Source organism: Somniosus microcephalus, chromosome 16 (genome assembly GCF_052327205.1).
Source record: "Somniosus microcephalus isolate GS21.2 chromosome 16, FLI_Smic_1.0, whole genome shotgun sequence".
NCBI lineage: Eukaryota > Metazoa > Chordata > Chondrichthyes > Squaliformes > Somniosidae > Somniosus > Somniosus microcephalus.
Window position 1 is genome coordinate 65,745,985 of NC_141002.1, and position 25,469 is coordinate 65,771,453.

The 25,469-nt window shown below is 46.4% G+C and overlaps 1 protein-coding gene across 1 annotated transcript in view; it reads left to right on the forward strand.

The window, feature by feature from the left end:
• The window catches only part of met (MET proto-oncogene, receptor tyrosine kinase), a 148,874-nt gene that overhangs the window by 50,091 nt on the left and 73,314 nt on the right, over positions 1-25,469 (forward strand). Inside the window, exon 3 of the mRNA XM_086009795.1 lies at positions 23,673-23,864. Coding sequence (XP_085865921.1) covers positions 23,673-23,864 — 192 coding nt within the window. The remainder of the gene's footprint in view (positions 1-23,672; positions 23,865-25,469) is intronic.

Below are 25,469 nucleotides of genomic sequence, written 5' to 3' on the forward strand. Positions count from 1 at the left end.
GTCTGGCGCGTCTCCCAGCAACCACTGTGAGGCAGTTAAAGTATCACTCGCAACTGCTGGGCAAAAACCTCGATGCTGCACAAAGATGTGTGGCACTGAATGGTGGTAGATGTCTCTTTTGTACGTATATATGTGAAGTGCATTGACCTGTATTGTATGTAAGGCGTTTTCTACTAAAATTAGTGCATGTGGTCGAAACTGTGTCGCCATAGCCATGCCTGTGGCTGCTCAGAGATTCCTGTTAGACAACACTGTCTGAAACTTGCATAAAGATGTTTATTTGAAATGACTACTTGTGCAATACTGTAGCTTGTAAAGTGGCATTATTAGCTTGCAACATTATTAGCTTGCAGCAACGACTTCCACCACAAAAGTGCTCTAACATGAACCAGAACCTCATCTGTTGGTTGCATCATGTCAGTGGACAAAGCTGCATTCAATAAGAGAGGAAGGAGACTGTTGCTCAGCAAGTTTCATACAATAGACTTCGATTCAGAATCGTGTGGTATAAAACTCGGCAGACAACATGGCCCCGATTTTCCCCCAGCCATCGGGCGGGGTTTCAGGCGGGCGGGGGCTGAACATCCCGAATTTGGGTGTCCCGACACCATCCCGCCCAAAACCCCGCCCCACGTAAGTTTCAGGGGTGGCGGGTACCCGCCCCGCACTGGGACCCGCCGAAACCAGGCAGGAAGGGATTAGTGCCAATTAACTGCCTGTTAACAGATAGTTAACAGGCAGTTTTTAGCCTAATCCCTATTTTGAGGGGTTTCGTGTGGGTTTCCCGACAGCTCCAAACCACGCCAGGTTAGAGCAGGCGGGCCGTCGGGTTGAAGGACTTGGAGGGGTCGTGATGTTGGCGCTCAGGTGAGTGATGGGTGCATGAGTGTAAAGATAAGTATGTTTGGTGTGTCTAAAGTGTGTAAAGAACTTTCACTTACCTGTACTTACATTCGCAGCCTTTCTTCCTGTAGCCGTCGGGAGCGCATCACTCAGCCGGAACTGAAAGCTGAACGGCTGCGATCTGTCAAAAGTGACAGCCTTCAGCTTTGAGTGCCGGTAAGAGTTCTAACTGAGTCTGTGCAGAATGACTCATGTCAGAACTCAGACTGTCAGTGTTTGACAGCTTCAAACAGCTGTGAAACACTGATATTTCATCTGTCAACACGTCTTGACAGATGAAATTTCAGTCTGTGACGTCACCTGTTGCCAGGTGGCCCTTAATTGGCCTGCTGAGCCCGCTGGGCGGGCTCAACAAGGTCAATCAAGGGAAAATCGCGCGGATTAACCGGACGTCGAAGTAGGCGGGTCAAAAACCCGAAAGGGGAAGTCCCGCCTTCCTCCCGACAGGTTCGCGAAAATCTACCCCATGTGTCCCCTGTGATGTTTAAACTATAAAAAGGCTGCAGTTCACAGGAAGCTTATGATTCTGAGTGTGTGTGTGTGTGTTTGTTTTTAATCTACTGTTGCTAATTATGATTTCTAGCCTATGCCAAGATTTCTATTTTCTTTGTGCAATTGACATTTAAGCCTCTTTACAGGACTTCATGTGTTTTGCCATGTGGCCAGACACTTGATAAAGCACGATTTGTTATTGACCGGTCAAATCCGGCAAGGATTCCTCACTAAACTCAGCACAGCACACACTTTGCCCAGTTCAGTCCAAAAATGGCGATTGGGGACCTGTGTACATCATAGGACCCCGATTTCATTCTAATTTGTCCTGCCGCCTGACTTGGGCCCACTCTGGCCACCTAGCGTTAGGCCCCTGGAAACATTGCCGCAGCATTGCCCACCCTTTTCGGGGCACTGCTGCTCTCGTTCTGCTGGGCGGGAGACCTGAAAATTCCCCCCCCACTAAAGTTCAAAAGTAAATTTAACAACCTATTCATTACTAAACACAACATGAGCTAATAGTGAAAGGAAATTTGAGAACATCCATTTATTTGCAGCAATGAATGTAAATGGGGGTATCTTCTCCTTAGGCAGTCCCTCGGAACCGAGGATGGCTTGCTTCCACATTAAAAATGAGTTCTCAATGACTGACGAGTCCAATGCGGGACCTACAGTCACTGTCACAGGTGGGGCAGACGGTGGTTGAAGGGACGGGTGGGTGGGGTGCTTCGGTTGACGTGCGCTCCTTCCACTGTTTGCGCTTGGCTTCCATTTGCTCCCGGCGAAGAGACTCGAGGTGTTCGGCGCCTTCCCGGATGCTTCTCCTCCACTTTGTGCGGTCTTGGGCCAGGAATTCCCAGGTGTCGGTGGGGATGTTGCAATTTTTAAAGGAGACTTTGAGGGTGTCCTTGAAGCATTTCCTCTGCCCACCTGGGGCTCTCTTGCTGTGTCGGAGCTCCAAGTAGAGCGCTTGTTTTGGGAGTCTCGTATCAGGCATGCGGACGATGTGGCCCGTCTATTGGAGCTGATCGAGCATGGTCAAAGCTTCGATGCTGTGGACGTTGGCCTGAGCGAGAACACCGACGTTGGTGCGCCTATCCAGCCAATGGATTTGCAGGATCTTGCGGAGGCAGTGTTGGTGGTACCTCTCCAGTGCTTTGAGGTGCCTGCTGTACATGGTCCATGTCTCTGAGGCATACAGCAGGGCGGGTATCACTACTGCTCTGTAGACCATGAGCTTAGTGCCGGGTTTGAGGTCCTGGTCTTCAAACACTCTCTTCCTCAGGCAACCAAAGGCTGCACTGGCACACTGAAGGCGGTGTTGGACTTCATCATCGACGTCTGCCCTTAATGACAGTAGGCTCCTGAGATATGGAAAGTGACCCACGTTGTTCAAGGTCTCGTCATGGATTTTGATAATCGGGAGCAGTACTGTGTGGCATGGGCAGGTTGGTAGAGGCCCTTTGCCTTACGGATGTTTAGTGTAAGGCCCATGCTCTCGTTCGCTCCGGTGAAGGTGTTGACGATGGTTTGGAGTTCGGCCTCAGTGTGCGCAGACGTAAGCGTCATCTGCATACTGTAATTCGATGACAGAGGACGAGACGACCTTGGATCTGGACTGGAGGCAACGGATGTTGAACAGTTTCCCGTTTGTTCTGTAGATTAGCTCCACTCCAGCGAGGAGCTTACTGAGGGTGAGATGGAGCATTGCAGCTAGGAAGATCGAGAAGAGCGTTGGTGTGATGACACAGCCTTGCTTGACCCTGGTCCGTATGTGAATTGGGTCTGTGGTGGATCCGTTGGTCAGGATCATGGCTTGCATGTCGTCGTGAAGCAGGCGGAGGATGGTGACAAACTTTTGAGGGCAGCCGAATTTGAGGAGGACACTCCATAATCCCTCACGGTTGATGGTGTCGAAGGCCTTTGTGAGGTCAAAGAAGGCCATGTACAGCAGTTGGTGCTGTTCCCTGCATTTCTCTTGTAGTTGACACGCGGTGAAGATCATGTCCATTGTGCTCCTTAGTGGGCGGAATCCGCATTGCGACTCTGGGAGGAGCTCTTCAGCCACTGGGAGAAGGCGATTGAGAAGGATTCTTGCGATGACTTTCCCTGTGGCAGACAGCAGGGAGACTCCTCTGTAATTACCGCAATCGAACGTGTCACCTTTCTTGAACATGGTCACGATTACGGCGTCTCTGAGATCCCCTGGCATGCTCTCCTCCTTCCAAATAAGAGAATTCATTACTAAACACAACATGAGCTAATATTGAAAGGAAATTTGAGAATATCCATTTATTGGCAGCAATGAATGTAAACGGGGGTATAGCCAAGTGTACGCACCCTACACTTTTGATCCCTAGCGTGAGCTTGTGCTGTAACAAATGATTTGCGGCCTCAAGGGATCTGGCTAGGCTGCTATTCTGCTTCCAGAACCTTTTCTCATTACTAGTCCTGGTTACAGCTTGTACCTTAATGAGGTTGTTACTGCATCACTCAGGGAGCAGACTCTGCTGTGGGCCGCAAGCGTGAATTCCCAGTCTCACATTCCTAGATCAGAAATTCCTGCCTAACAGAGTGAAGCAGCAGTGTCAGGTACCTGCTGCAGCAGGGATTGCAATCAAAATACCATAAGGCAGGGATAGTGCCTATGTGAACTGAAGGGAGGGAGATACTGTGTAAGATTACATCAGTGAACTGAAGGGAGGGAGATACTGTGTAAGATTACATCAGTGAACTAGGGAGCAGGAGATACTGGGGAAGATTACATCAGTGAACTAGGGAACAGGAGATACTGGGGAAGATTACATCAGTGAACTAGGGAGCAGGAGATACTGGGGAAGATTACATCAGTGAACTAGGGAACAGGAGATACTGGGGAAGATTACATCAGTGAACTAGGGAGCAGGAGATACTGGGGAAGATTACATCAGTGAACTAGGGAGCAGGAGATACTGGGGAAGATTACATCAGTGAACTAGGGAGCAGGAGATACTGGGGAAGATTACATCAGTGAACTAGGGAGCAGGAGATACTGGGGAAGATTACATCAGTGAACTAGGGAACAGGAGATACTGGGGAAGATTACATCAGTGAACTAGGGAGCAGGAGATACTGGGGAAGATTACATCAGTGAACTAGGGAGCAGGAGATACTGGGGAAGATTACATCAGTGAACTAGGGAGCAGGAGATACTGGGGAAGATTACATCAGTGAACTAGGGAGCAGGAGATACTGGGGAAGATTACATCAGTGAACTAGGGAACAGGAGATACTGGGGAAGATTACATCAGTGAACTAGGGAGCAGGAGATACTGGGGAAGATTACATCAGTGAACTAGGGAGCAGGAGATACTGGGGAAGATTACATCAGTGAACTAGGGAGCAGGAGATACTGGGGAAGATTACATCATGGAGCGTGAGAGGGAAAATGCCTCTGTAAATGAGGGGTATTAGATGGGAAGCGTGCCTCTGAGGATGTAGTTGGCTTTAAGATGGGGAGAGAATAACTATCCAGGTAGCATTTGGAGCGGTAATAATCTGGTTGATTTGAATATGGCTAAACGAAAATGTCATTTATCTTCTCTATTTGTTTAGATTTATCAATCATGAAATAAAATTAACCAAAAAAAGTTATTTTAATTTAAAATGTAATTTTCTAGGGATCACTCCCCCTAGATTTCCCTTAGACATTCACATTCCAGTGGTTTTGGGGGAGGGGGTTTGTGCAAGCAGTATTTGAAGGAATATATACAATTCTACAGTAGATGCCTACACCCTGCTTACAGCTGTAATCTAGATCATGTATTTGGCTCAGAGCAATTTTTACCCAGTTGATTGTCTATGATGGCAGGTTTAGAATTTCTGCCCTGCAGATAATTAATGTAGTAAAACAGAATGTCAGATTTAAAGCAGTGCACAGGAAACCACATTCTCACTTTGCTTTCTAGATCAGATTTTCCCTGTTTCAAACATGGATAATAATTAACTTTCTTATGTTTACTGTTATTTGTCTGAATAAATAAATCATTCAAAGTTCAAGATTTCCAATGATCCATTAACTAACTGCTGTGTTGTTATTGCTGTCCCATGTCCAGTCTTTCAAATGGCATAACATGGAGTGAGCAGAAATTGGTTATGGCCTGTTGTCGAGCTCCTCAGGAGGGCTGTGGAGCACGCCTGCTCCTCCTGGTGACAAAGGAAGGTTTTTAAAAACAATAAAATGTACCTTTTGGTGGCATCCACTGTGTTGTGTCTGGGTATAATAAGATACAGACTGCAGGAGAAACGGTACAACAGGTGTTTACTCAATGTGGCTCACAGTGGAACAGCTTGTACAGATTACTACTCGGTGCTATATACAGGTGTGGTCACTGCCGGTACTACAGTGTACATGAGCTGTAAAAAGTAGTTCCCCCCTTAAAGGTATATACATTACAATTCCTCCCCTTTTAGATTAACAGTACCATAACACTCATTTAACAATTAAATATCAAACTAATTACAATTAACACTTTTAACATGCAACATTAGCTGAAATTAGTCTATTTATATATTCAGTCTTTGGGGAGGCCTCCTGATCCTTTCTGGATAGCGCCTTTCCCGAGTGTCTTGCTCTTGGTGCGGAGGCGATTCTGGCCCCCTGTTGTCGATTGGTTCATCAGCTTCCGATGCTACTGTTTCTGGGGTAGATGCGACCTGTGCGTCGGGTTCATCACCAGGTACGTATGGGCGAGGCATGGGGTTGACTTGTTCCTGTGACTCTAGGATCTGGTCAGCATAGCGTCTCACGATGCTCTCCCCAACGTCCACTGTGTACATTAGTGGGCCCTGCCGTGTGCATATCGTTCCTGGCTGCCATTTTTCTGTTCGGTAGTCGCGGGCCAAGACTGGTTGCCCTACATTAAAGCTCCTTGTTGGCTTCTCATGGATCTGCTGGAATTGCTTACTCTCAACATCTCTTCGTACGTTTGGTCTGAGCAAATCCAGGCGAGATCTTAACCTTCGGTTAAAGAACATCATGGCTGGGGCCTGGTTGGTGACTGCATGTGTCGCATTCCGGTAGGCGAACAGGAAATTGTCCACCTTGTGCTGCAGCGGAATGTTCTCATTGTACATAGCCTTTATTGCCTTCTTAAAGGTTTGTACGAACCTCTCAGCCAATCCATTTGTGGCTGGATGATACGGGGCGGATGTGTAATGCCTTACCCCATTCTTTTTCAAGAACCTCCGGAACTCTTCGGACACAAACTGTGGTCCGTTGTCGGAGCAAATCTGTTCTGGCAAGCCATTCCTGGCAAAAATGGTCCATAGGACTGCAATAGTTTTCTCCGTGGCGGTGGAGGACATTTTGATGACCTCAGGCCATTTCGAGTGCGCATCCACGGCTATTAAAAACATTGAGTCCATGAATGGACCAGCAAAATCAATATGCACCCGTTGCCATGGAGATGAGGGCCACTCCCATGGGTGTAGAGGGGCCTGTGGTGGTGCATTTTGGACTTTCTGGCATCCTGAGCAGCTCTTGGTCAGGTCCTCAATTTGTTTATCGATTCCCGGCCACCACACAAGCCCTGGCTAGGCTTTTCATTTTTACCCCTCCCAGATGACCCTCATGAATCTCATTGAGCACTCTATCCCTTAACTTGGGTGGAATTACCACTCGGGATCCACACATCAAGGTCCCCCGGCACACTGACAGCTGTTCTCTCCTTGTCGAGAATGCTGGCAACAGTGAGTCGCCATGTGCTGGCCATCCCTTCACCGTCAAATCATATACCCGAGACAGTGTCGGGTCATTTCGGGTTTCCTTTTCGATACAAGCGTTAGTTACCGGTAGGTATTCAACTATAGTCGAATGGAATATTTCGACAAGATCCACTGCTGGTGCTTCCTCCACAGTAGGCAGTGGCAGGCGTGATAGCTCATTAGCATTTCCATGCTGTTTCGTGCCCTTATATTCAATCTCATAGTGGTGCGCTCTTAGAAAAAGTGACCATCTTTGTAGTCGTTGCGCAGTCATCACCGGAACGCCCTTCTTCGGATTAAAAATGGAGACAAGAGGTTGGTGATCAGTCAGCAAGGTGAATTTCTGCCCGTGCAGATAGTGATTGAACTTTTTCACTCCCCACACTAGGCTGAGGGTCTCCCTGTCAATCTGGGCATAGTTACGCTCGGCTGAGGTTAGTGATCGTGACGCAAAGGCTATTGGCCTCTCCGAGCCGTCCGAGAATTTGTGCGACAGCACCGCTCCAATGCCGTAGGTGATGCATCACATGCCAACCGAATTGGTAATGCTGGGTTGTAATGGGCCAATACCTCTTTTGATGTGATTAGTGTTTTGCTCTTCTGGAAAGCTCATCTACATTTGTCACTCCACTTCCATGGCACCCCAGTTTGCAGTAGGGTGTTCAGTGGGTGTAGTATTGTGGACAAATTTGGCAAGAACTTATGGTAGTAGTTTACCAGCCCGAGGAACGACCTCAGTTGTGACACATTTTCCGGTGCTGGAGCCTTGACTACTGCCTCAATCTTCTCTAGGGACTTATGTAACCCCTCTTTATCGATAACGTGGCCACAATACGAGATCTGTTTTCTAAAAAACTCGCATTTGGGGCGGTTAGCTCGGAGCCCATATTCCTGCAATCTAGTGAGCACCTGCTCCAGGTTGACAAGGTGATCACTGTCATTTTCGCACGTGACCAGGATGTCGTCCAAATAACACTGGGTCCCTGGGATCCCTTGCAGGACTTGTTCCATTGCCCTCTGCCAAATAGCCGGAGCTGATGCTACCCCGAATACCAGCCGGTTGTATTGGTAGAGACCTTTATGGGTGTTGATTGTGAGGTATTTTTTTGATGCTTCTTCTACCTCCATTTGCAGATACGCTTGGGCCAGATCAATCTTAGTGAAGCGTTTCCCTCCAGATAGCGAGGCGAAAATATCTTCAATCCGCGGAAGTGGATATTGTACGGTGTGAAGGACCGGGTTCACTGTTACCTTAAAGTCCCCACAGATGCGAACCTTCCTTGGTTCCCCAGGCGTGCTGCTCAACGACTTTTTCATCACAGAGACGATGGGTGTAGCCCACTCGCTCCAGTCTACCTTGGACAGTACACCTGAACGTTCCAGACTCTCCAGCTCTGCTTCGACGGCTGGGCGGATTGCATAAGGTACCGGTCTGGCCTTAAAAAATGTTGGGCTTGCGTTTTTTTCAATTGTAATCATCGCTGTCATGCCTTTTAGTGTTCCGAGTCCTTGCTGGAACACTTCTTTCGCGTCAGTTAGGATCTTTGACAGTCGCCCAGGTGTGACGTCGTCATCCTTTTTGTCAGCCACAGTCAGTGCCTGTATGGAATGCCAATCCAGTTGTATTTTCCGGATCCATTCACGTCCCAGTAATGGTGGTCCTCCATCATGCAATACATACAGGTCTAGTTTTGGTGTTTCCTTACTGTTATATATAACGGTCACCCTTATTTTTCCTTTGGGGTAGACTTTTTGCCCCGTGTACGTCTTCAAAATAATTTTTGTGTCTCTCAAGGTTATGTGTGAGAATAGCCGCTCGTAGTCCCGTCGGTTCATGACTGTTAGGGCTAATCCTGTGTCCAATTCCATCTTTACCTGGACTCCTGCTATCTTGAGAGTGACCCAAATGGTTCGGTGATCCTCCGTTGTGATCACATTATGTAGTTTCAGACAACTCAGTTCCCTGCTTTTGGAGTCGTTATCACTCTTTTGTTCGTCTGACCTATTCTCCGTCATCTTATGTACCTTCTTGTACTTTCCTTTGGCAGGTTTCTTATTGCTGGTTTTCTTTCCCGACCTGCAGACTCGTGCTATGTGTCCTACTTTTCCACACTGTCTGCACACTTTGTCTTTGAACCAGCAATCATTCTGGTCGTGTGTTGTTCTGCCGCAGCGATAGCACTTCTCTGTTCCATATGACATTTCGTTTGTGCCATATTCTTGCGGTCTCTGTTGTATGTCTGCAGCGCCCCGTGCTGCTGCTTCATATGATACCGCAATGCTGAAAGCCTTTTCCAGCGTAAGGTCCTTTTCAGATAAAAGCCATTTCTGGGTTCCTTCACTTTGAAACCCACACACAAACTTGTCCCTTAAGGTATCTGCCAGTCCCGCTCCAAACTGGCAGTGTTTCGATAGTTTGCGCAGTTCTGTTAAATAATCAACATTGCTTTCATCCTTATGCTGGTTCCGTTTGTGAAACTTGAATCTTTCTGCTATCAGCAGCGGTGTGGGGTTTAAATGTTCCTGTAGTATCGTTACTATGTCTTCAAAACTCTTTTCCATTGGCTTCGTTGGGGTTACTAGATTTCGTAATAAACCATACGTCTTTGCACCCATTAAATTTAACAATTCCGACGCTTTCTTGTCATCTGACACCTCATTTGCCTTGCAGTACACCTCTATTCGCTCGACATATGTAGTCCAATCTTCGACTTCATTGTCAAATGCGGTGATACTGCCACTCTTCGGCATTTTGGGTGTGGTTTAAAATGGCGTCTCCCAATGGCTTAAAATGGTGTCTCCCGCGCTTTCCTTCCTCCCCCGCTGCTGCCAACGCCACTCCCAGCGGTTCTCGTGGCAATGGTGGCGCCCTGTAGGTTTCGCACGCTTCGCCTGCGCTGCTGCCAACGCCGCTCTCTGCGGTCCTCGTGGCAATGGCGGCGCCTCGCGGATTTCTGCGCATCTCTCTCTCCCTCTCTTCGACGCTGCTCGGTTCCTGAACACCGGCTGTGCCCTGTGCGCTCTGCCCTCTCTCTCTCCCCCGTCGACGCTGCTCGGCCCTTTGCTGTGTCGCTCGGTCGGGCTCTAGCCCGCCGCTGTCCGGGAAGGGTCTGCGAACTACCTGTTGCCAGCCCGTTTCGCTGGACCACCTCGACTGGAAAGCCAAGCCTGGCTCTCGACAGCCTCCCCCGCAATTCTCGAGTCTCTGCTGGATGACTGGGCGGTTGCCCGTGGTCGACGCCCGAGTCTCTGGCCTTGACCTCCAATCCACTGATCTCCAGGAACGAATCCCCGGGAGGTGATGCAGAGTTGCAGGTAGGTTCGAACTTGCCTTGTCGCCAATGTTGTGTCTGGGTATAATAAGATACAGACTGCAGGAGAAACGGTACAACAGGTGTTTACTCAACGTGGCTCACAGTGGAACTGCCTGTACAGATTACTACTCAGTGCTATATACAGGTGTGGTCACTGCTGGTACTACAGTATACATGAGCTGTAAAAAGTAGTTCCCCCCCTTAAAGGTATATACATTACACACTGCATAGACCACAGTGGTTGCACACTGAAATTGCCCATCAAAACACCCATTTTACGAAAGAATGTAGATTTTGGTGGGTGAGGTTATAGTACTGGAGGCAATTCTATTTCTCTCTCTCTCCTCTTAGGCAGTCCCTCGGAACCGAAGATGACTTGCTTCCACGTTAAAAATGAGTTCTCAGGTGACTGATGAGTCCAATGCGGGACCTACAGTCTCTGTCACAGGTGGGGCAGACGGTGGTTGAAGAGGCGGGTGGGTGGGGTGCTTTGAGATGCCTGCTGTACAAGGTCCATGTCTCTGAGGCGGGTATCACTACTGCTCTGTAGACCATGAGCTTGGTGCCGGGTTTGAGGTCCTGGTCTTCAAACACTCTCTTCCTCAGGTGACCGAAGGCTGCACTGGCACACTGAAGGCAGTGTTGGACTTCGTCATCGATGTCTGCCCTTGTTGACAATAGGCTCCCGAGGTTTGGAAAGAGGTCCATGTTATCCAAGGCCTTGTCATGGCGATTACTGAGATGTAGAAGGGCAATATTATGGAGGGATTTGAACATAAGCATAAAAATTTTAAACTTGAGGTACTAGGGGACTGGGAGCCAATGTACACCAGTGAGGGCGGGGGTGGTAAGAAAACAAGACTTGGTGTTGGATAGAATATGGACAGTTTGGATGAGCTGAAGTTTATAGATGGTAGAGGATGGGAGGCTGGCCAGGAAAGCATTGGAGTAATTGAGTCTGGAGGTGACAAAGACATGGCTGAGGGTTTAAGCAGCACATGGGCCTAGGTACGGATGGAGGTGTGTGATGTTAGAGGGAGAAGTAGGTGATCTTTGTGATGGAGAGGATATCGGGTTAGAAGTTCAGCTCAGGGTTGAATAAGATGCCAATGTTGTGAAAAGTCTAGTTCAGCCTGAAACAACAGCTGGGAGAGGGCTAGAGTTGATGGCAAGGATATAAGGTATAGGGGGAGAAATTCGGTGGAGCCGCAAACGGGGCGCCAAGCTCGCCTGGGCGCCGGAATTAGCGCAGCGATCGGAGCAGTTGCGACCACCGGAAATTCAGCTTGAACGCCCCAAGAGGGACACGGGGTGAGGCTCAAGGCTCTCCGCGTCCCTCTTAGGGTGCTGAAACTGAATATCGCAGTGCAACGTGCCGCAGCGCCACACGCTGCGGCACGGCGCACTGCGGTACTGCAGGCCTTCCTCCGATTCTTAAGGGGGAGGGGCCTGCACCAGCGCGATCAGAGATCGCGAGCGCCAGCAAAAGAGCCCGGCACCGAGGAGAAGTGCCGGGCTCTCGGAAAACAGGCGGCACTGCCGCGGGGGGAGATCAGGAGGCCGGGGACGGAGGTGCTGGCAGGCGGCCGCCAAAAAAACGGCCGCCCCGCACCTCCACCTTAATTTGCGCCACTGCCACCACAGGTAGGCCCCATGAACCAGGCGCGATTTGCGAACGGCGCTACAGAGGCGGGCGCTACCGAATATCAAGATCGGGGCGGTAGTGGGGCGCTGCGCACACCGATGACTTCATCAGTGGCGGCGCAGCGCAACAGGCTAACGCCGCCATTAGCGCCCCAGCTAAATATCACGGGAGGCGTGGCCAGTGGCGCTAAAGCCACTGAGTGCCCTCTTCAGGCGCTAACTGGTAGCGCAGCCCACCAAATTTCTAGGCCATAGAGTTTGGTGTGGGGGCTGAACACGATGGCTTCAGTCTTCTCAATGTTTAGTTGGTGGAAATATCTGCTCATCCAAGACTGGATGTCTGACAAGCAGAGGTAGTGGAGCGGAGAGGTTGAGAGAGGTGGTGGGAGATGTAGAGCTGGGTGTCATTCGCATACATGTGGAAGATGACGCCATGTCTGAGGATGAGTGGCAACATGTAGATGAGGAAGAGGAGAAAGCCAAGGATGGATCCTTGGGAGACCCCCAGGGTGATGTTGCAGGGGTAGGAAGAGATAGTATTGTTGGAGATGTTCTGGCTATGATCAAATGGGTAAGAGCAGAACCAGGCAAGGTCCCACCAAGGTGGACAATGGAGAAAAGGTGTTGGAGAAGAATAGTGTAGTTGACCATGACTAGAAGGGATAATGCACCATGGTCACAGTCACAGAAAATGTTTTGGTGACTTTGGTTATGGCCATTTCAATGCTGTGGGTAGGGCAGAAGTATAATTGGAGGGATTCAAACAGGGATTTGTGTGAGAGGTAGGCCCAGATCTGGGAGGCAATACAATTTTAACGGACTTTGGAAAGAGAAGTGAGGTTAGAAATGGGATAGTGGTTTGCAAGGACCGAGAGGGTCAAGTGTGGGTTTTTTGAGTTGGTGATGATGGCTGTTTTGAAACGAAAGGGTATAGTACTTGAAAAGAAGAAACCATTTACAATGGCCCGTATTTTCTGATCGCAGGCCTCCCGCGGGCGGAGCCTGCGATCTGGAAAAATCTACGCCCTTACCTGAGGGCTCCCGGGATGCACAAGCTTCCACTCCTGGGCCTCTCCAAACTGCAAGTGCACAGGGCCCACGTATCCCAGAGGCGCAGGCAGTTCACAGCGTTCCTGGGATCACGTGGATCATGGGGAGCCAATCAAAGAAGGGAATCTCCCTTCATACACTTGACAGGAAGACCTGTCAAATATATGAATGGAGATCACCCCAAAAACATAGTAATACTTTTTTTTTAATCACATTTTTAAAATGACTTGAAATTACAATAAATTAAATATTTTAAACAAATAATTAAAGTTTTTTATGGGGCTAAATATAAACTTGCCTTTTTTAAAGTATTTTTAAATGATAAATCAGAATTTTTTTTTATTTTTTTTACTTTTTTCAACTCTTATCCTGGTAAAAGCAGGCCTTACGCGTAAGAATTGTAAGGGTTTTCTGCGGGCAGAGGGTCTTCAAAAAGCGGAACTATCCGCCCGCAGAGGCCCTTCTCCCGGGCAGCCGGAGGATCTGTCAAGAGGCTTCTTGACAGATCGGAAATGCCGTTTTTTCAGCGCATGCGCTGTGCATGCCTGAAACCGGCATTTCCGATGTCCCTACGGGTGGGTACACAGCGCGTACCCACCCATAGGGATCGGAATATCTGGGCCACTGTCAATTAGTATGGGGGCCCGGAAGTGAATCTGGGTAATTGGCAATTTTGTGGGGATGGGGTTGAGGGAGTAGGAGGTGTGTCCTATGGATGAAATGATCTCAGAGAGCACATGGGGGAAGATGGCTGTGAAATAATAGTGATGGGAGATTCAGGGCTAGGGAGGGAGACTGGGGTGAAATTTGGCTTCATGGGAAAGGAGAAGTGAGGTTAATGAGCAGGGTCAACTGAATGGATACTGTCTCTTGGTGACAAAGCCATAAGCTCCTTGCACTTATTTTTTGATGTGGAGGTGACAGGAAGGCTGTTGGTAGTGGGGGGAAAACGAAGCTGGGGTTATCTTTGTTCTCCAATATGATGTTGTCCATAATCCTTATGTAATACACAGCAATACAAGTGCATAGTTATAACCAAATTCTGTATTTTAAAATGCCATTCTAGTTTTACATCTACAATAATACAGTACCATTAAGTTGTGTCATACCAATAAGATCACTTTTATATGACTGTTCCTGCCTTATCCTGATAATCTACCACGTAATCCATATTCCGGTGAGGACTTTCTGTGCTCTACCCCAAGACTTGAGTACATAACACTCCAAGTAACAAGGGTGTTCTGCATTGTCTAAGGTCTCAGAGAGCACATGGGGGAATGACCTATTAAAGCACAGTTCTGCCTGCCCGTTTCAATGGTTCAGCTGAATGCTGAAGATCCCATGGCATTATTTGAAGAACAGCCAGGAATTCTCCAAGTGGTTTGCCCTGCCCTATGTTCCTCCCTCAACCAGCATCACTTTTTGTTGGGAAAAAATATCAGATTAGCTAATCATTGATCTCAGTGCTGCTTGTGGGGACTTGCTGTGTGCAGAAGCAGCTATCACATTAGCCTACACAGCAGTCCACTCACGTCGAAGTAATTTAGCATATAAGAAGTGCTTTGAGATGTTTTTAGTGAAGAGATAAGATGTTATATAAATCAAAGTCGTTTCCTAAATGTCAGGCTGTAAATCTTTGTACCATTATTTCCTGGATTTCCTATCAAAAAACTCAGCAGCATTCAAGGAAAACTAATCACTGAGGAGGAGCAGGAAGTACTAATGAAACTCTGCCGTGGATGGGTTTGAGTTTTTTTAATTGTCGCTTGAGAGAAAAGATTCCCTCTTTCAGTGAAACTAGGTTCTGCATTTACCAGCCAGAATTCACCAAAGTGGCTATTCATGTTTGAGCCTATTTCCTGTGGAACATTATAGCTGTGCTTGATTCTAGCCTGACTCCAGGCTAGCAAGAGCATTTTCCAGTGGGTGTCAATGTATAATGATCAGGAGTGAGAACTCTGGCAGTTTCTTATATTTTTCTCCTCCTTCCTTCCCCTGCTCTTCCTGATAAGACGGAGACCAATTGTAGTGCCCCGTTACCATCTCCGCTAATTCCACAGGTACCAATGATCAACCTTCCTGGTCCTTAAGGCTCAGTTCCACTATGGAGAGTCTGTTTTCTTACTGAGCCATTAAATGAGTTTCTTTTTCCTTGAAAGTTTGAAAGCCCTACCATTAGTAATTTCAGTTTGAATGCCTTCTGCTTACTGACCAGTAGTTACTGCCAGAAATTTAAAAACAAAACAACTGCCAATATAGTGATAAAATTGACTGATGCAGACTCCCTGAAGGGAAAATGACTTGAGAGGTCAGTGTAAATGGACAATCCATATTCAATCTTACCTTTTGTAGTGGAATTCAGAATCTGAACTGACTGCAAAATAAATTAGACAATGAGTAATTGCATCTGATATAGCTGGCGTTCCTCAAATATAGCTTGGATCCATAATCCTGTGTAATGGTACAGGCTTGTACCTCCACCTTGACTATTACAACTGTGCCCATCTTTGGCATTATTGTTTCAGATGTGCTTCATGCCTGACGAGCCTGGTTGAATTTTTTGAAGTGGACAGGGAATTGTTTATGGATGTTATTTATATGGACTTCCAGAAGGCATTCGATAAAGTCCCTCATAAGAGACTGTTAGCTAAATTTGAAGCTCATGGAATTGAAGGCAAATTATTGACCTGGTTAGGAAATTGGCTGAGCGGCAGGAAACAGACAGTAGGGATAATGGGCAGATACTCTAATTGGCAGGATGTGACTAGTGGTGTCCCACAGGGATTTGTTTTGGGGCCTCAACTATTCTTCTCTTCTTAGGCAGCCCCTCGGAACCAAGGATGACTTGCTTCCACATTAAAAATGAGTTCTCAGGTGACTGATGAGTCCAATGCAGGACCTACAGTCTCTGTCACAGGTGGGGCAGACGGTGGTTGAAGGGGCGGGTGGGTGGGGTGCTTGGGTTGACGTGCACTCCTTCCGCTGCTTGCGTTTGGCTTCCACTTGCTCCCGGCGAAGAGACTCGAGGTGTTCGGCGCCTTCCCCGATGCTTCTCCTCCACTTTGTGCAGTCTTGGGCCAGGGATTCCCAGGTGTCGGTGGGGATGTTACACTTTTTCAAGGAGGCTTTGAGGGTGTCCTTGAAGCATTTCCTCTGCCCACCTGGGGCTCTCTTGCCGTGCCGGAGCTCCGAGTAGAGCACTTGTTTTGGGAGTCTCGTATCGGGCATGCGGACAATGTGACCCATCCATTGGAGCTGATCGAGCATGGTCAAAGCTTCGATGCTGGGGATGTTGGCCTGAGCAAGAACACTGACATTGGTGCGCCTATCCTGCCAATGGATTTGCAGGATCTTGCGGAGGCAGCATTGGTGTACCTCTCCAGTGCTTGGAGGTGCCTGCTATTCACCGTATTTATTAATGACTTAGATGACGTGATAGAGAGCCACATATTCAAGTTTGCCAATGACACAAAGATAGACGGCATTACAAGCAGTGTAGATTGAAGCATAAAATTACAAAGAGATATTAATAGATTAAGTGAATGGGCAAAACTGTGGGAAATGGATTTCAATATTGGCAAGTGCGAGGTCATTCACTTCGGACCTAAAAATGATAGATCAGAGTACTTTGTAAACGGTGAAAAGCTAGAAACAGTGTAGGTCCAAAGAGACTTCGGGGTCCATGTACATCGATCATTAAAATGTCATGGACAGTATTATCTTCATTAATAACTAGACATTCTTATTATGAACAGCTAGCTTCTAGCTAGTCATTTATTCAGTACACGTTCTCTAGGTACAGCATCTGTAGAGATTCAGCATGTGTACTTCTGTGTGCAGGCTTCCATCTTGACTACTGCCTTCTGGGTAGCCTAGTGCATCGTGGGTAGTGTAGTCTTAAACACATACAACTAAATATACAGCTCTATACAGCTCTACGGCTCCATCTGGTGTACCACTCTAGAATGACATGTTATTGATCATTACGTCCCCCTTTCTTTGAGGTTAACAAAATCATATCAATCAACATCAATTAACTTTCAAGAAAAACGATAAAGATGATATCAGTAACACTTTTGCTAGTGCTCTATAAACATAAACATTTTCAAAGCTTTACTTTATACTCAAAGATTAAGTCTATCAGGCTTTTTTACTTCACGTGTGGATCTTCTTAACACAGGTAAGTCTGATGTGTTTTCATGAGATTGTTCTGGTGGTGAATGACAAGATTCAGTTGCGGCATTGTCATCGATTTGCTGTTGGATAGTTTCTTGTGTTTTTAGGAGGGAACGGCGGTTCCTCCTGAGAATCTGTCCTTCCTCAGTTCTAACAGTACTTCCTCAAGAACTGTAGCTTTCCTGTTCCATGCATCTGGATCCTCAATCCTGACAACATCATCCCTTGTCAATGGTTTTAGAGTTTTGGATGACTTGTCATAGTATGATTTCTGATTCAGCTTTAACAGTTGAAGTCTCTGTCTCAGTTCCTTACTTTGCTGTTCTTTTGCACAGCAGGGTAGCGTGGTGCGCAACTTGTGACCCATTAGTAGTTCAGCAGGTGAAGAACCACAGTCTAAAGGTGAGGCTCGGTAGCTCAGCAGGGCGAGATAAGGATCAGACTTGCTTTCTGTCGCTTTCTTCAGTAGCTGCTTGAGAACTTGAACACCTTTTTCTGCCTTACCATTTGACTGAGCATACAAAGGACTGGATGTGATGTGCTGAAAGTCATAATGTGCTACAAACTGTTGCCACTCCTTACAGTTGAAGCACGGACCATTGTCGCTAACGGCAATCCTGGGAATTCCATGTCTGGCGAAGATGGATTTCACATGCATTATGACACTGCTTGCTGTAGTGCTTGAGAGCAGCGCCATCTCAGGATAGTTAGAATAGTAGTCAATCACTATTAGATATTCTTTACCTTTCAAATGAAAAAGGTCCATACCAACCTTTTGCCATGGTGCTGTTGGTATGTCAGCTACTATCATTGGTTCCTTTGCTTGTTTGTTTTGGTGTTTCTGACATGTCTCACATTTGCCTATCGTGTTCTCAATGTCCTTATTTATGCCAGGCCAATAAACAGTGTCTCTTGCTCTCCTTTTGCATTTTTCAATTCCGAGGTGTCCCTCATGAATCCTTTTGAGCATGTCTTGACGTAGAGCCTGTGGAATGACTGTTCTGTTTTAGTAATAGCCCACTTGCGACACTCAATTCTGACCTTATGTGAAAGTATTTTGGACAGGAACCTTTTGGCCAACCATGATGAATGTTCGCTATTACTGTTTGTAATACTGTATCATTTACTGTTTCTTCTGCTATTTGCTTTGATTTTGTGTCTGACACGGGCAGTGCAGCATAATCATATAATCATAATCAACTTTATTGTCATTGTTAGTGCACAAGTGCAGTACAACGAAATGTAGGCTTGCGGCTCCCGAGAGTGTACATTTAGATTAAGACATTTAAACATTCAACATACATTTGGCTTGTAATACATTAACATAAACATAACCATAATAAAGTGCATTGGCAGATGTGCAGGCTTTAGAGTTTATTTGTGGAGTTCAGTAGGATGACAGCCCTGGGAAAGAAGCTGTTCCTAAATCTGGTCGTACGGGTGCGAATGCATCTGTAGCGTCTCCCTGATGGCAGGAGGGCGAACAGACTGTGGCTGGGGTGGATAGGGTCTTTGATGATGGACCGTGACCTCCGTAAACAGCGTTTCTGGTATATGTGCTCTATGGTCGGTAGCCGGGTGCCGGTAATGCGTTGGGCAGTTTTGACTACCCGCTGCAGGGCTTTCCGGTCATAGTAGCTACAGCTGCCATACCATACTGTGATACAGTTCGTCAGGATGCTCTCTATTGTGCAGCGGTAAAAGTTAGAGAGGATCAGGGGTGACAGGTTACATCCCTTCAGCCTCCTTAGGAAATATAGACGCTGCTGGGCCTTCTTCACCAGAGAGGAGGTATTGAGGGACCAGGAGAGGTCTTCCATGATGCGGACTCTGAGGAACTTAAAGCTGTCCACCCTTTCCACCACAGCCCCATTGATGTGGATGGGGGTGTGACTTCCGCCTTTAGACTTCCTGAAGTGCACAATGATTTCTTTGGTTTTCTTGACCATACTCACATGAACATCCACGTCTTCTTCAGTAGAGCTCACATGACTCATTGTGGGTGCTCGGGATAGTGCATCTGCTAACACTATGTATTTGCCTGGTGTGTAGATCAGTTCAAAGTGATATCTTTGCAGCTTCATCATGAGTCGTTGAATCCTTGAAGACATCTCATTCAGGTTCTTTTTTATGATGGCAACCAGTCTGTCTCAACTGTGAAGGTGGGAAGTCCATATATGTAGCCATGGAACTTTTCTAATCCAACTACCAAGCCTAGACATTCCTTTTCAATCTGGGCATATCGACACTCAGTATCAGTCATAGACCTGGAGGCATAGGCAACAGGCTTCCAATCTTCACCCTCTGCTTGTAGCAAGACCGCGCCTAGGCCATCTTTTGATGCATCCGTTGACACTTTGATTCTCTTTGTCGGATCAAAGAAAGTGAGTACAGGTGTGGTTGTCAGCACTGTTTTGAGGTTCATCCACTCTTGTTCATGTCTTTCTGTCCATGCAAACTCATTTGTTTTATGTAGCAGGTCTCGCAGACAGGCTGTCTTGGCTGACAAGTTAGGAATGAACTTTCCAATGAAGTTTATCATCCCCATGATGCATAGTACTCCTTTTTTGTCAGTGGGTCGGGGCATTTTGAGTATGGCGTTTACTTTTTCCATATCTGGCTCTATTCCTTTACCAGATAGATTATCACCTGGGAAAGTGACTTCCTGGACGCCAAACTGACACTTGGCTTTGTTGAGCTTCAGTCCATTCTGGCGTATGCTCTGTAGCACTTTAGTCAGTCTCTCATTGTGTTCTTTCAATGTGGAGCCCCAGATGATGATGTCATCAACATAGACCCGAACTCCTTCCAGACCTTCAATTATGTGTTCCATCGCTCTATGAAAGATTTCAGATGCAGATATTATCCCACAAGGCATTCTGAGGAAACAATACCTGCCAAATGGTGTGTTGAAGGTACAATATTTGGTGCTCTCTTCATCCAGTTTTAGTTGCCAAATTCCTTGTGAGGCATCGAGCTTTGTAAAGTATCTGGCACCTGACATTTCACTGGTGATTTCTTCTCGCTTGGGAATCTGGTAGTGTTCATGTTTTATGTTTGCATTTAAGTCCTTTGGATCCATGCATATTCTTAGATCATTGTTCTTTTTCTTTACACATACCATGGAGTTAACCCAGTCTGTTGGCTCTTCGACTTTCCTGATGACTCCTAGTGTGGCCATTCTGTCCAGTTCTTTCTTGAGCCGGTCACGCAGGGGTGCTGGAACTCTTCGTGGAGCATGTACCAATGGCTGAGCATCCTCCTTTAGCTGGATCTTGTAAGTGATTGGTAGAACTCCAAATCCTTTGAACACATCCTGGAAATTACTCACTACAGAATCCATTGAGTCATCTGGTCTGCTTATGGCACAGTTTATACGGTAGACTCTCTTGACCAGTTCTAAGTCTTCACAAGCTTTGCCACCCAGTAGTGAATCAAGTCCTTCAGCCACAACAGAAAACATGAGATGATGCACTTTGTCTTTGACTGTCACTTTAAGTCTGCATACACCTAAGCTATCTATTTTCTGTCCATTATAGCTCTTCAGTCGTACTGACTTTTTCTGTATTTTGGGCTTTTCTTTCATGTTTTTAATGTCACTCATACTGATTAAGTTTGCTTTTGCCCCAGTGTCTAGTTTCAATGTAACTAATGCTCCATTCACCTGCAGTGGGATCATCCATTTGTCCTCTTTTACTGCAGTGACTTTATGTTCAGCATTGTTTATTCCTGAGGGCTGCACATTTTCTGTATCCTTTTCTATATTATCTCACGACACCATTCCTACAAAAAATGTCTCACTTAAATCAGTGTCCTCAATCACATTAACTCGGACTTGTTGCCCTTTCTTTGTTTTTACTTTTGAAAAGCATTGTTTGGCAAAGTGATTCTTTCCATGACATTTTGTGCACATTTTTCCAAATGCTGGGCATTGTTTTAACTGGTGTTTGTAACCACAGCGTTTACAATTAAAAATTCCTTCCTCCGATTGCTTTTCATTTCTGTTCTGCCCATGTTGCTTCCCCTTGTAGAACACAGCACCGACAGCAGCACTTACTACAATCGCATCATTATTGATTTCACTGAAAGTCTTCGCTTGCTGTCGAGCTAGCTCACTGGCTTGGCATATATTCATAGCATTTTCCAATGTTAGTTCGGTTTCTCTCAACAGACGTTCCCTGACTTGTTAATCATGAATACCAAACACAATCTGGTCACGAATTATGGATGCTTTCAGTTCAGAGAAATTACATGTCTGTGCTTTCAGTTTCAGATCGGTCACAAAGCTATCAAAAGTCTCATTTTGCCGCTGTGTCCTCGAACGGAACACGTGTCTTTCATAGGTTTCATTCTTTTTGGGAGAACAATGTGTATCAAATTTCTTTAGCACATCGTCTAAATTTTCTCTGTTCTCCTCTGGATTAAATACAAATGTATTAAATACCTCTATCGTCTGTGGGCCTGCAACCGTGAGCAGCAACGCTATTTTTCTTGCGTCTGGCTTCGTACCGAATCCGATGGCAGCAATGTAGAGTTCGAATTGTTGTTTGAAAGTCCGCCAATTGTAGTCAACATTTCCTGTGAGATTCAAAAACTCCAGTGGCCTCAAATTCGCCATGTCGCTTTTCACAATTTTCAGCAGATCTTCACCGATCCTGGTACCATGTTATGTTCATTAATAACTAGACATTCTTATTATGAACAGCTAGCTTCTAGCTAGTCATTTATTCAGTACACGTTCTCTAGGTACAGCATCTGTAGAGATTCAGCATGTGTACTTCTGTGTGCAGGCTTCCATCTTGACTACTGCCTTTTGGGTAGCCTAGTGCATCGTGGGTAGTGTAGTCTTAAACACATACAACTAAATATACAGCTCTATGGCTCCATCTGGTGTACCACTCTAGAATGACATGTTATTGATCATTACAGACAGGTATTGAAAATAATCAAAAAGGCTAAATGAATGCTGGTCTTTATATCTAGAGGACTAGAAAACAAGAGGGTAGAAGTTATGCTACAGCTATACAAAGCCCTAGTTAAACCACACCTGGAGTGCTAGGTTCAGTTCCGGGCACCACACCTTAGGAAGGATATATTGGCCTTGGAGAGGATGCAGCTTAGATTTACCAGAGTGATACCTGGACTTCCATTACTGATCACTAGCTATTGCCAGAAATTTAAATAAAATGGGGTTAAATTACGAGGGGAGATTACACAAACTAGGATTGTATTCCCTGGAATTTAGACAGTCAAAGGTGATTTGATTGAAGTTTTCAAGATATTAAGGGGAACTGATAGGGTAGATAAAGAGAAACTATTTCTGCTGGTTGGAGAGTCTCGGACGAGGGGAAATAGCCTAAAAGTGAGAGCCTGGTCTTTCAGGAGTGAAGTTAGGAAACACTTCTACACACAAAGGCTGGTAGAAGTTTGGAACTCTCTTCTGCAAACTGCAGTTGATGCTAGATCAATTGCTAATTTTAAATCTGAGATTGATAGATTTTTGTTAACCAAAGGTATTACGGGATATGGGGCAAAGGCGGGTATATGGAGTTAGGTTGCAAATCAGCCATGATCTCATTGAATGGCAGAACAGGCTCGAGGAGCTAAATGGCCTACCCCTGTTCCTATGTTCCTTCCCAGTCAGAGAGTAGTACTGAGGTGTCGAGGCCTCCGTGAGAGCACAATGTCACATAAATGGTATGGCTTGCTCACTGATATATGGTCTAAAGCCCCTCTCATGGATAGACATCACCACAATGGTGAAATTCAGAAGCTACCTAATTTCCCCAAAAGAAAATAATTGCAGTTAAATTGGATTGTGTTCTTCTTGCTACATCCCTAGCAATGGCTTCAAGCTTTAAAATTTTTGCACAAATTGCTAGCCAATGTAAGGTGAATTTGTTAATCTGACGAGGTGTTTGCACCATTACCACTTGGCATGCCACAGTGTTTGATTTTAACCTCTGACTGACGTGCGTTCTCCAGACAGGTTTTGATTTAGACATAAGTTGTTGGACGAGATGCCACACTTTGCTAATGGGAGGTAAAATCAGAATGGCCAGAATACATGAAGAGCAATGAAGGTGTCCAGAATCTTTTGACCTCTGTCATGGGCAGCCATATAATGGTTTGTAGGAGGGAACAGAAAAGAATTGATTGAAAAATATCTTAAAGATTATTTTGAATATTTCTGACTTTTTAATTTTAACCCCAAATTCCAAAATCTGCTTAAGGGCCTAACATTTACATAACAAATTACCTTCATGTGCCACCTTGCACAAAGAATTTTGATTGTCATTGTAAACTTAATTGAAATATTGCTTTCCGAATTTTGTTTTCTTCCTGTAGAGTTCATCAGCCACGGAGATGTATTGTGGGGGAAGCAGTGATGGATTCCAGATGGAAAGTAGAACCCCTTTTCAACGTCTGGACCTGTTTCTTGGGCATTTTCGAAATGACTTGTTAACTTCAATTGCAGTTTTCACTCAAGGAAATATAACTGTCGCAAATCTGGGAACTGCTGATGGCCGTATTATGCAGGTAGACCTTGGATTATGCAATTGCTATTACCATTGTACTCTTCTTCTAATCGCTTCTTGTCCTGCTCAACCTCTCTGCAGTCTTTGACACGATCAACTATATCATCCACCTTCAACACTTTCCCTTTATTGTCCTCAGTGGGATTACCCTAGTTTACCTTACCTTCCGATTGTAGCCAGAGCATCTCCAGCAATGGCTTCTATTTCTGCCCCCACACAGATTCTCCCAAGGGTCTATTCTTGGCTTGCTCCTCTTCCTCTTCTACATGTTACTGTTTGGCAACATCATCCGCAGATATAGGGTCAGCTTCCACATATACACTGGTAGTACCCAGCTCTATGTCATCTCCCTCAATCCCTCCATTGCCTGTGTTCTCGGACGGATTGTTCGATATACAGTCCTGGATGCAGCTTCCTCTAGTTAAAGGTTGAGAAGACAAGCCATTGCCTTTGGCCCCCACCACAAACGCCATATCCTCACCACCAATTCCATTCCCCTCCCTACATACTGTCTAAGGCTGTACCAGACTGTTCATAATCTCAGCACCGTCTTCGAGCTGAGCTTCCAACACTATGTACTCTCAAAGACTGTCTACTTCCACCTCCATAGTATCACCTGGCTCAGCCCATCTGCCTTTGTCACCTTCAGGCTCAACTATGACACTGCTCTTGTGGCTGGCCTCCCATGCTGTACCTTCCATAAACTTCAGCTCATCCAAAACTCTGTTGACCGTATCCTATCTTGCACCAGGTTCCGCTCACCTATCACCCTGTCCTTGCTGACCTACATTGGCTCCCGATCCCCAAACATCCAATTTAAAATTTTCAACCTTCTGTTTAAATCCCTACATGGCCTTGTCTGTTCCCATCTCTGTCACTTCCTCTAACCCTACAACCACCCCCAAAATCTCTCTTATTCTGAATCTGGCCTTTTGTGCATGGCACCTCACAAACCCCCACCTCCCCCCGTCGCCTCCTTTTGCCCCACCATTGGTAGCTGTGCCGTAAGCCATTTAGGTCTCACGCTCTGGAATTACCTCCCTAAACTCTTCTGCCTCTCCACCTCCCTCTCCTCCTTTTAAGACCCCCCCCGACTTAAAACCCACCTCAACCTTCCTATATCATCGGGTTATATTGAGTCTGCAGCACAGAAACATGCCATTTGGCCCAACTGGTCTATGCTGGCATTTCTGCTCCACACGAGCACGGTGGCATAGTGGTTAGCACTGTTGCCTCACAGCGCCAGGGACCCGGGTTCGAATCCGGCTTTGGGTGACTGTCTGTGTGGCGTTTGCACATTCTCCCCGTGTTTGCGTGGGTTTTCTCCGGGCGCTCCGGTTTTCTCCCACAGTCCAAAGATGTGCGGGTTAGGTTGATTGGCTATGATAAATTGACCCTTAGTGTTAGGGGGGATTAAATACGTGGGGTTACGGGGATAGGGTGGGATATGTGTTGGTGTAGGGGTTACGGGGATTGGGTGGGATATGTGTTGGTGTAGGGGTTACGGGGATCGGGTGGGATATGTGTTGGTGTAGGGGTTACGGGGATCGTGTGGGATATGTGTTGGTGTAGGGGTTACGGGGATCGGGTGGGATATGTGTCGGGA